Raw genomic sequence first — 12,597 nt, 5'->3', positions numbered from 1 at the left:
AATAAAGTATTCTAAAAAAAAATCTAACTCAATTTAACTCTGTATTAAGCTTATCTATCTATCTATCTATCTATCTATCTATCTATCTATCTATCTATCTATCTATCTATCTATCTATCTATCTATATATATATATATATATATATATATATATATATATATATATATATATATATATATATGCCGATCAGGTTGTTTCCTGCCGATACCGATCACCCATCACCCATGAGGGCCGATCACCGATACCAATCACCGATACCGATCACATACATTATGTGGAAAAAGGAACCATGAATTCACCTTAATTTAGACAAAAACTTTTTATTAACTTTTTCCAAGAAGAAAACTAAACAAAACAGGCATTGTGCAAATTGTACTGCTATCAATAATACTATCTTCAACAGACTGATAACATATGAAGGCTCTGAAGAGGCTAAATAATGCAAAGAGCCAAAATAAAACTTCTCAACATTGCCAAAAAAATTCAAGTATAAAACTTAACATTCAAAGGTCATTTATGTTTGTCATTTGTTTGTTATATTATTGTAAATGTATTTTACTTTAAGTATGTCAAACATACAGGATCCATTACAATAAACAATCCAGAGTTACTGAATGAAAACTTCCTGATAGCATGGCGGCTAGCTGAATACTGCTAGTTCTGATTGGCTGTTTCTGACTGAGCGGAGTAATTATGCAGAGCAGGGAGGAGATCGATTATTTTTTTAGAGATTATCTGTCTCATGTTAGGACAGTGAAAGTTTTAATACGTATGTAAAATTTATTTTTTTAAGTTAGATGCTGCAGCTTTAAGCAGAGGTTCAGTGTGAGAGTCACTACCAGGTGGAGCAGAAGCGGCGCTCCGTCTGAGAAATATTACTACCTGTAGCGCGTAGCAGTGGTTCAACAGCGAGAGCAGAACCAGCGTCTTACATCGCAGCTCGAAGACTTAAATAATTTTGCAGGTTATTTGTTTAGCTTTCTGACCGTCATGCTAATAATCCGGGTGAGTGTTTGTAGCTGTGCGCTGCTTTACCTGCTATCTGATCCTCCATATGTCTTTTTTACTGCAGTGAGCCTCGATGTAGCCAAACTCCGTCAAGTATGCCATTATTTTTATGTCGTATTAGCTTCGTTGTGTTGATGCATTTTGACGTGCTTCAATTTTCCACCACAACATGCAAACTTCCCCATTCACTCAGTGCGTTATAGTTCCACATCGCTTAGGATTTGTTGCTGTGCGTTTGCGCAGTGTGAAGGAAAGAGGAGACCAGATGCACAGGCAGGCTGCGAAATGAGAAGCAGGTGATCGGTGTCGGCAACAAGAGCCAATGATCGGCGATCACCGATCATGCACTTTTTCACGAAAATCGGCCGATTATGATCGGTGACCGATCGATCGGCACACCTCTAATTATTTATGTTGATAATTATAATTATTACTATTGATAACAACAGTAGTAATAATATAACATAAATTTACTATAATTTAATATTATTGTTGTGATTGTTTAATAATAATAATAATAATAATAATAATAATAATAATAATAATAATAATAATAATAATAATAATAATAATAATAATAATAATTTTCCTACACAGAAAACAGAATATTCAGTATGTTAAAGTTTCATGTTTTTATGGTTTATTTTGAGATTATTAATAAGTGATTGCTGTGGTAGCTTAGCTACCACTGCTATTAGATAATCACACACCTGCTAAGCTGATGATCAGTCAGAGTTGGTTTTTAAGTCGCCTTTTTTATTTTCTGACGGAACTGAAACACAGAATTTCACACCATATCTACATGTTAAGGTTGTCAAAGTCAAGCTATCATAACTGAACTATTTCCCTTTCCCTTTATATTTTTTCTGAATTAACTTTTTTCCTGACCTGTTTGTCTAGTTGTCAGAGTAGCAAAGCACTGCATCCCTTTTTCTTTTATCAGGCGTACATTTATTGACAACCTTTAGCTAAGTACTTCATTAAAGCTTTGCATTTGACATATTTTATAATATGTTTGGTAAAATACTGAGTTATTTTGTCCTCTAATTTTAAATAAGCATTTTAATAAATTAACTAAAGGTTTATAATAGTTGTCACGCTACAAGTGCAATTATCTCGGTTATAGATCCAGATACGCACTTCACATTAGGAAAAATAGATTCATTCTTCTTCTTCTACAGAAATGAATAATTAATCCCAGGTCTTTAGTCAAAACACCTAGAGATACTTATTTTCCTGGGTAATTTAAAACTTTTTAAATCTAACTCAAATGTGTCTATCCCTGACAGGGTAGAAGAAAAGTACAGGTGGAGGCTCAATCTTACCCTCTTAATACAAACTGAATTCTGTACTTTTATTAGGGAAAAAATGTATTTTCTCATTTTAACAAATAGACCATCCGCTCCAAATATTTTTATTTCTTAGGAAACATTAAAAGCATTTCTGAGGGGCCAAATTATGTTATATACTAACGGAATAAAGAATAAGTATAACTTTGAGCTTAATACTTTAGAAAGACAAATTTCTGACCTTGAGACAACACACCAAATTGCCCCAACTAAGGACATGTACAGAGAACTGGTGAATCTGAAACTAAAACACAACACTATGAATACATATCAAGCATAGAGAGCAATAATTAGGTCCAAACAACAATTTTATGAACCTGGAGAAAAGGCACAGAAAGTATTGGCATGGCAACTTAAAACTGAGGAAAACAAACGAACAATTAACGCTATTGAAAACCCCCAAAAAAGTTATAACATATAATCCCGGAGGAATCAATGAAGCCTTTAAAAAGTACTATGCAGATCTTTATACATCACAATCTCAGGGGGATTTATATGAAATCAAGTCCTTTTGATCCTGCATTGATTTGCCTTGCTTATCAGAGGAGGGTAGGAAAAACTTTGACAAAACCTTTCTTAGGGCGGAATTACTCCATGTTATTAAGTCACTCCCAGGAAATAAATCCCCTGGTGAGGATAGTTTTCCATCCGGGTTTTACAAAGAATTCCTAGACTTTCTAGCACCACTTTTGATGGATGTTCTCGAGCAAGGTAGAAGAGAAGGGGGTTTTCCAGACTCTTTTGCTCAAGCTGTTATAACAGTCATCTATAATAAGAAGAAAGATCCTCTAAAATGTTATTTTTATAGACCAATCTCACTCCTCAATACCGATATCATGCCAATGGCAAATGACATGTTTGTGGTGGTGCTGCAGCTGCAGCAGAACTTGATTAATCAACTTCAACTTTTTTCTATCCATCTCTGTCCTTCAATCATTATCTGCCATATCTTTCTCTCTCTCTATCCAACAATCATGCTTCCTCACCAAGCTCAGACAGCCAAGGAGAGAATCTCCCTCTGACAGGTCAGAACCTTGTATTAGGTGGTTACTGGATGTTTGCTGTGTGCCAGGGGGCGGAACATGAAGATTTTGGAGTAATTTGCATACTTGTACCATCGCCATATGTACCAGGAGTAAGGAGAGTTAATCCTGCTGCTACTCGCAAGAGAGGCTAAGTGTAGTCGTGCTTTTTTTTGCATTTGTTTGAGTTGAGTGCGCGAGAGCAAGAGGTGTGGCTTTTATACCACACCTCAGCATGTTGGTGCTGTATGCTCTAAAATTCTCATCTTTGTTATTCTGCAGTTTGTGCTAATCGCAGTCCTAACCTCATGTCTGAAATAGTAGCTCTGAAAGCGCAAATTTAAATGTCGGCAGGCACAACATCACCAGAATCTTAAACTTTGTCTTATTTTAACAAGTTTGACTTCTCTTGTCATTTCAACCAGAACCAGGCCAATCTGACTGTTTTTATACCTCTGGGTCAGTGGCAATTAAAAACAATGTCAAGAAAAGTGACCTTGCCTTGCAGTGTTCTGCAACAACATGTACAACAACAAACAGATGAATAAAATTCACCTGGATATGTGAAGGAGATAGAGGGGTGATTCCTGGGTCGCCTCCACTCTTTGACAAAGAAGGATTCGCCATCTCATCTGTAGAAGCAAACAAAGCAGATTTATTCCATGATTATGTTGCACCTTCATCATTCCTTTCAAACCTAGTTCATTTATAAGAAGTAATAACATGATGCTTTAAAATAATAAAGTGGTAAAATGGTCTGCACTTGTTCAGCACCTTGTCTTGTCTAGAGGACCCCAAAGCTCTTTGCACTACAGTCATTCACTCATTCACACACACACTTATGGCGGTAAGCTACGTTGAAGACGTCCTGTACTCCGTCTCCATCCCACTCTTTCCCCTGAAGTAGCTGGTCCAGTTGCCTGCTGTTGCATTCATTTTGCTGGACATGGAGGTCCGTCAGAGTGTGCATCCTCTCTGTAAAACTATTTACAATCTCGCTTCGATCTTAGTTTTAACACCACATATCTGATTGAAACATAATAGATTTTTGTATCTGGAAAGCTGTACCAACATTTTGTGGCCACAAAGCTTTTTGACCCACGAAGATTGATTTGAAAGATTAAGGCCCTCCATCACGACACATGGAAAAGAAGAAAAGATTGTGTACACACACACACACACACACACGCACACACACACACACACACACACACACACACACACACACACACACACACACACAGTCACACAGCACAATTTGATAAAAGAAAGAGGCTGGGTAGACCTGCTTTTATTTTCAAAATGGATTGCGTAAGAATAAAGAGAAATGGGTTGTGAGACAGTAAATTAGTTTTTTTATTTTTTTATTTTAGTCTTTTTAAAATGTTTGCATTTTTTAAGACTTTATAGTTGGTGTTCATCTTCCAATCTTTCAATAACATAATTATTAGGTGATATTTTCAAATTTCCTGTCAACTTTAAACATTTTTTAACTCAAAAACACAACAGTCAGCTGGATGAATGACTGCCCTAGCGTCCAATCACCGGGCAAGTTTTCTGGGGGAAATGTTGTCTAATATTTATAAGAAATCATTTCCTTTTTAGCTCCGGGCTGCTTTCAGAAGCTGAAACTGGAATAATAATCAAAGAGGAGAGGGGTGAGTGACCTTAAAATGAAAAGATTAAGCGGTGATAGAAGATAGATTTAGGTATTACATTTGCTTTTTTTTTTTTTAAGCAGTTGAATCTTAAATTAAACATGGCACCACATATTGTGATTATTGTCAAGACACATTTTCCAGAAACTCAAATCTGTTTTAAACACACACAAGTTGATACAGCTGGAGTTGGGGGGAGGGGGTAAAACTGTCTGCCACCAGTTTGATCTCTGAACTCTCAAGAGGGCATTTCAGAAACGCTTTGTCGGGCTTGTCCTACCGCCAGGCTGAAGGACTGTTGAGAGGAGCTTCTCGGACAGCTGGTGCTGCCAGCGCAGACAAAAACGACCAGAAGCGGGCGGCTCTCTGGTTACTAACCCCGAGGTCTGGAAAGCTCACAAGGTATAAAAAAGAAACATACTCTTCTAAAGCACTATGACAACATGCTCTCCACTTAAAACGCTGAAAATGCCTGTTGCACCTGTCTTTTAAAGACAGTGACATTTCAATTCAATTGAAGATTGTCTCCCCATTTGTGACCATCATTTTCATTAGTCTGTCTTAATAGCCTTTACTAAAAGTGTTCTTTGAACACATACAATAATAATACTCCCTCAAGGTATTGTAAGTGTCTCTCAGAATTGTCTCTCAACGGGACATCATGTTATCCATCCTATTTTTTGCCTCACTCACCCTTTTCTCTGGTCCACCCCTACAGTGAGGATGAGTGGTCTGAAGATCCGTAATACACTTTGCCAAGCAATTACTCCGCAGAATTACAGACCACCTGTGGCTACACTCTATCTAGCCACCATCCCGCTTGTCTCCCTGCAGCACAAGGGTTCATTCCAAAAACCTCATTTTAAACCAGGACTTTTTTATTCTCACCAATAGACTCGGCAGTCAAATCACAATAAATGTAGCATCTTCATGAATATTTCATGAGCACCATCACAAGACCACCTATGGTACATAACTTACATCAATGTCATCCATTAAACACCATCCATTACTTTTCAAATTTCTCACCAACCTGTGAAAATATGTCCAAACTATTTTGGTTTGAAAATTGTGAGAGAGTACAATCTACATCTATGTCTTATTTGTAATTTAAAAACGCTTTCTCAATAAAAAAAAAAAAAAAGGCAATCCAGACAGTTGTAGTAAAGAATTTGTTTGGTCATTTTCAATCTGGAAATATGTAAAAGGAGAAATTGTCCAGTGTTTTCTCTGACATCGTTAAATTCCAGCGGTGGATGTGCGGTCATATTGGAGTATCAGTATTTATTTCATGGAATGCTTCAAAGATATTTCGATGAAAAATGTCAGACAAAAGCACAAACAACATGTCTTGAGACTTTAGAAAAAACATAGAAGAAGTGTTATGGAAAAACGCATTTACTCTTGGATCTATTCTCATAAGGAAGTACTGCTGGTTGATGTGTGGACCCAGAACTTCTGCACCTGAACTAAAACACGCAGCTTAGAGGTCTGATACGGTAGCTGCTCATACCAAATTGTAGATTTCTTTCTACAATTTGGGATTATGTTCTAAATGAAGGGGGCCCTATAATTCCCAAGACACAGAAATTGGGGAACAATTTTTTGAGCTGGACCATAAAAACTTAGATGCTGTAAAGTATGAAGTATCAGAGAATTTGACCATTTGTAAATTTGCTTGATTGCAAAACTCTTGAGACGACTGATTGATATGATTTACAGTTTACCAAAAACAATAAATCAATGATCTCATCAAATTGAACCATCCATCCATTATCTTTGCAGAGTGTTGAGGAGCTTATCTACAACGGTCAGTGGGCGAGAGGTGAGGTTCTTCCTGGACAGGCCGCCAGTCCATCAGAGCAAATTGAACCTATTTTTTTATCTTTCATTTTTGCTATACTAAAACACATAATTATGGAAATATTTTTGCTATTAATGACTTACGCCTAATATGTATCAACTAATCTGGATAGAACTGTCACCAATATATGTTTGACAACTAAACCCTAAATTGTGCCATTTATGGATTGCAGTTTTCATTTCTGTCAAATGGTTCTGTTTATGTATTTTCACATTTCCGTGCTAAGTTAGATGGTGACACAATGTCTTTCGGTGAAAATGATATTACAATTCTCAAATAGTCCCTTGGAGTGACAAATTTCAGAAAAAAAGTGAAAAACTGTCAGAGAGAGTCTGTGGACAGCTGGTTCCTGAAGAGGTTACAATCTGAGGAAATGCCTCAAAGCTCTCTGCTGAACAATGGTTTTCCTTCCTGTCTGTCTATAATGGAAACATCTGATAACAACAGATCCAGTTTTAACCCTGCCTGGATGCTGCAACTGCTTCCTTAATTTGGGCTAGAGCATAATAGACTACCATAGTAGGCCTGTCACAATAGTCAATAAATCAATTAATCACATGATAAATTAAAACAAGCTCAATAATTTCCATTGGCATGATTTATTGTTTACCTCTTTCTTTCTCTTTTTCTACCAAAAATTGGAAGATAATAGTCTTCAGTCTGGTATTTTGGTCTCAAATATCCATTTTTTGAAAGACAATGTTGTTGACAAAGACTTCAAAATTAATTTTATTTGTTGTTTTGTTTATTTATTTTAATTTTTAAAAATGTCTTCCAGCTCCAGTGTTAAATGTTCATTATAATTTAACGTTTGCTGATCTTTTGGAATGTGCTCTTGCATTATTATTTTGCCATTACCATCATATTACTTAAAAACAGTCTCAAAATAGCAATATTATTGTTTATCGCAATAACTTCTGGAACAATTTATTGTCCAGCAAAATTTGTTATTTTGCTAGACGGGCCTACACCATAGTGGTAAACATATCACAGTATGTATATTTGAGAATTGTCTCTTTACATCAGATGACGAAAACAAACAGAGCAGTCAAGTCAATGCAGAAAAAAAGGCTGATTTTTATGTTCTATCATTGAATCAAACTGATAAACATCTGATTAGTTTTTGTTTCAAACACTGGTTGTTGTTTAATTAACTGTCACCCTCAAAAATGAAAACATGTAAGTCAATGCGTCCATGAGGACAACAGTGTTCTTGTGACAGTTAAAGGATTAAAACTGCATTTATAAATTAAGCCTAAAACATTTGAAGGAAAAACAACAGAAAATATAATAACTATGATAAACTCAGATCTATGACCAAAATTCCAAGTATTTCTGCTGTGAAATACCTAAGCAGTTTGTACTTGATTGTACTGTTTTATGAAGAAACAAAACATGTTGGGCACTGTAGCTGCCACTGCAGCTGCATCTCATTTTAGCATTAAACTATTTTATCTTCACAAATCACAAACAATAATGGCTATTGATACAAGTCGTGCATTTAGTAAATTCATCATCCTTCAGAATTGGCATAAAATGGATACATACAAGAACTGGAATAGCCAACACCAAATCAGCAGCATACAACATTCAAAGCTGTAATCAATAATTTATCAATGGTTAAAGCCCAAAACGTCCAGTCATTTCATTATAGTTTCAGGAATTTGTGCAAGACAAGGTCTGCTGTGCAGCAAATCATCAGGTTGCAGCGGGCATTCAGTGGCTTGCATTACATAACAATGGACTGTTGCCAAGCCCCCAGAGAGACTAGCCTCACCAATTAAACTCGGTATACACGTTTCCCCCCTTTTTAGGCAAAATGCCTCTGGTGTTGCCTCTTGTAGAAATTAACTGGAGCAAATAATATCTTCAATATTTGAAAATCAGAATCTCAAGCTCAGGAATGTCACAATTGTTAGAGACTCTAATGATCTTCTGCAGTATCAAAGACTAAAATGCAAACGTGTGTGTGTGTGTTGTGAGTATCTGCCCAGGTCTCTCAGACCCTCTCGGTCAGTACAGCATAAAGGTCCTGACACAATTTCGACATGTTCGCATTAGCACATACCTTTCACACACAGACCACCTGGGGGACCCTCCTCCCGCTCCAGAATACGTCACAGCCCTACCTGTCGGGGTTCCCCCTCTTTCCTTGCTTCCTTTGTTTTGTTTTTATGAAACGATCAAAGAGACCATCACAAACGATCATCACTCCTCTCTGCAGGCAGCCTCCTCCATGAACAGCAATATTATAATTTCCATCCAGGAGTTAATAACAGTTAGTCAGTCTTATAATTATAGTAGTTATTTAATGAAGAGTTGTACAGATAATTGTTCCTCAAAAGTATTTATGTCTCCTGTATGTACAAAAATTGGACGGTGAAAGCAGACAAATTGAAAAGAAATGTCAACATTGCCGTCCAATCATATTTCTGCATGAAACAGCAACAAACTTCTGACCAATCGGACAACACTTTGCCCAGAGCTCTGTCCAAATGGTTCGACCTGGGCCTGGTGTTGAGTTTGGCAGACGGATGACTCCGTGAACAAAATGACGTAATTTAAAATCGGGTTCTGCTTGAGGTTTCTTCCTGTTAAAAGGCAAACATGTCTTTCCACTTCCACCACATGCTTATTTTGGAAAACTACTGCTGAAAAGTCAATGAATTGTTGCAATTAGTTGGACTTTCCATTGACACGTTAACCATATTTGACAGCAAACAACTGGAGAGCTGGGTGGGACCCTTGGATACAGTCCTTGACTGTTGCAAGTGATGCATATAGAATAGGGACTCCTTTGTGTTCATAGGTAACTTCACATCAGAGCAGACAATAGTCTGGTGGCGTTCCCCCGGGTTCCTTGGCACCCCTCCTACTTAATATCTGCATTCTCCTGCCAGCTCATATTAGAACTAATGAGATCATTTACCATAGCTATGTAGCTGGTACACAGCTCTACATATCAATGTCACCAGGAGACTATGGTTCTATTCAAGAACAGAGCAGATGAATAGACCAAACCAATACATGGATGTACCAAAACTAAACTGAAGTTATTATTTTTGGACCTAAAGAGGAACGATCAAGAGTCAGCTTCAGTTATTACAGCAAGTAACTAGTAATTAGGCCCAGAAATCTAGGTGTGATGATGGACTCATATCTGAACCTCGAGAGCCACATAAAGACAGTTACAAAGTCGGCCTTTGATCACCTGAAAAACATTTATATGACTAATGTCCCAGCAAGATCTTGAGAAACCCATCCATGCGTTTATGTTTAATCAAATGGATTACTGGGACAGTGCCATCACAGGTCTGCTTAGTCAACCAGACGGATGCAGTTGATCCAGAAAACTGTGTTACAATTGGCGTCATAAATTTAATTATGCAAACATGACTGTGCAGGCGCCCATCCCTGATTGGCTCCCAGAAGACGGCGAAGATGTCCAATTGGTGGCCTGCCGGAGGTGACGGATATAAATGTTGCTGACGCAGACTTCCATCCTCAGCTGATCTCAACCGGCCATGCTGTTTGTCTGTTAAACACTGAGAGCAGTTCAGCTTCACTGAAGAGCAGTGAAGCTGTGGTCAGCTTCCTGATGGAGCTGCAGTTTAGTGCCGACAGTGTGACACAGCAGAACTACATAATATTAGATTGTGATGTGAATTTAATTTTTCCTTTGGATTAGAATAAATAAAGTTGATTTGTGCCTACACCATTACCTAAAAGTTAGACATTCAAAAAAAAACTGCCAGAGTGCAATTATGTTTATATGCATAGCGAAACAATCAGCTGATCTGAGTCATTATTAGTATTTTTGGGCCAGCAATGAATTTCTATAAGACAAATTTAAATATCTGGATTTATTTGAACCTGAAAGTTCTCCAGTGTTTCCCCCCAGTGTTTTATAAGCCTGGCGGGCCACCAGGCTTTACTTGTGCCCCCACCAGGCTAAGCATTGCTTATTTATTTAAGTTTTTAAAATATATTTGCATTTTTTAAGACTTTATAGTTGGTGTTCAATTATTAATCTTCTAATTTTTCAATAACACATGATTATCAACTGATGTTTTCAAATTTCCCGTAAACTTTAAACATTTTTCAACTTAAAAACACGACGGGGCGGCGGAGGAGCTTGATTTGTCTTCCCACAGATTGTCTCTTATATTACACTCTCATGACGTGGTGACAGTTTAAGCAAATATGTAATAAATAAATAAATAAATAAATAAATAAATAAATAAATAAATAAATAAATAAATAAATAAAATTTAAATACGCACACTCGCCCTGAGGTCTGACCCGTTTGGGTTTCTAAACTACCAATTTTTCACTCGTCAGCGCTGTGAAGTGGGGGAAGAACAGGTTTAAATGTTTAAACCTGAAGACATGATGCAGGACTTTGCTGCACTGAGTCACAACTCCAGTGGGACGGGCCATGTGACCAGCCTCTGCACCGTTACACCGGGCCCAGCAGGGATGTGCCTGCTCTTCTGCTGAGAGTCAGCGGCCTAACGCAGAGGACTCGCCATATCTCAATAAGAACATAAGTCACAGAGATAAGCTTCGACAAAACGGCATTTAAACTACAAACACACGAGGCGAGGTCCTCCCTGCGCACACCCCTGGTCAACACCGGGCAGGGCTCCGCGCTAAGATCCCGTTTCTGCAATGCGGCAGAAATGTCGCAGGGATTTGCTAAACTCACATCCCACATGTGAAAACATTTTTTTTTTTTTAATCAACGCCCCAACTCAGAGCAGATTTTAAAAAATGTAACACATAGCCTTGCGTTTGAAGGAGGGCTCGTGAACGCGCACTTACGGTCGTGCCAGCGAACAGTCTGGCGCATGCGATTGCAAATAGAAAACGACCGTCGTAGTTCCAAATGCCTAAAGATGAATTATGTGTTATAAAAACTGAGCACTCACCTGTTATTATGTTTTCTGTTCCTGTGTCCTTTTCGGTCATCATGTCGCGTAGTTCAGCCTCCTCCCCGAGTCTTCCCTCGGATCCAGCAACACCGAGCAGTTTTCCTGATTTGCTGGCGCGCAGGAACTGAAGAACAAACGAGATCACGCTGTTAAATCGGTGTTTGCTTCGGACTCTCGTCACTTTCTCGTTTTTAAGGGAAATGCAGTCAAACACATGGGGAAAGGCTGTTGGGTCTTAGGTAAACGTAAAGGAGGAGGGGGCTTCAGCAGACAGGATGTTGGAGCTCAGACTCGCTGCTGCTGCTGCCGCTGTGCGCCCCGCCCATCCCATTCACTCCTGTCCTGGTCAGGAATGCTGTGTCTGACCGCTCTATTGCTATTGCTGCGCCGCTCAGAGCAAATGTTTGGGCAAACTAGCGCCGCACTCTGCAGGCCCCACGCTTTAGTCTCTTTCAGAGCAAAGAGCAAGTGGTAAACAACATAATAGTTAATTAACTCAATGATGATTCAGAACTAAGAATTTACGCAGTCCTTTATAGGGGACGTGAGGAAGATGTTTTTTTTCTTTTGCGTTCCCTCGCGATATGCTTACTGCAGTATTTGCGGGTTTATTTTGTATACAGTCAAAAATGTTTCAGCACTGAACTTAAAAATTTAAAAATTAACTGCATTTTTATGTTTGTTTGTGTAAGGTTGAGATAGTACGGAGCCCCCTAGGGCAGTGCTCCCCAACCCCCGGTCCGTGGACCGGTACCGGTCCG

General features: G+C 38.3%; 1 protein-coding gene across 2 annotated transcripts in view; it reads right to left on the bottom strand.

The window, feature by feature from the left end:
• Positions 1–12,196, bottom strand: part of hspa12a (heat shock protein 12A) — a 36,473-nt gene extending 24,277 nt beyond the window's left edge. Inside the window, exons 1-2 of one of the 2 annotated variants that reach the window (XM_008428967.3) lie at positions 11,834–12,196; positions 3,936–4,012 (exon numbers count right to left, since the gene is read on the bottom strand). In XM_008428967.3, coding sequence (XP_008427189.1) covers positions 3,936–4,012; positions 11,834–11,876 — 120 coding nt within the window. In that variant the 5' untranslated portion in view covers positions 11,877–12,196. The remainder of the gene's footprint in view (positions 1–3,935; positions 4,013–11,833) is intronic. The other variant, XM_008428968.3, reaches the window with a different exon arrangement.
• Between the last annotated feature and the right edge of the window lie 401 nt (positions 12,197–12,597).

This window comes from Poecilia reticulata, chromosome 15, assembly GCF_904066995.2.
Source record: "Poecilia reticulata chromosome 15, P_reticulata-male-v2, whole genome shotgun sequence".
In the NCBI taxonomy this organism is placed as follows: Eukaryota; Metazoa; Chordata; class Actinopteri; order Cyprinodontiformes; family Poeciliidae; genus Poecilia; species Poecilia reticulata.
Note: the sequence above shows the minus strand (reverse complement) of the source record. Positions and strands in the feature narration are given on the sequence as shown.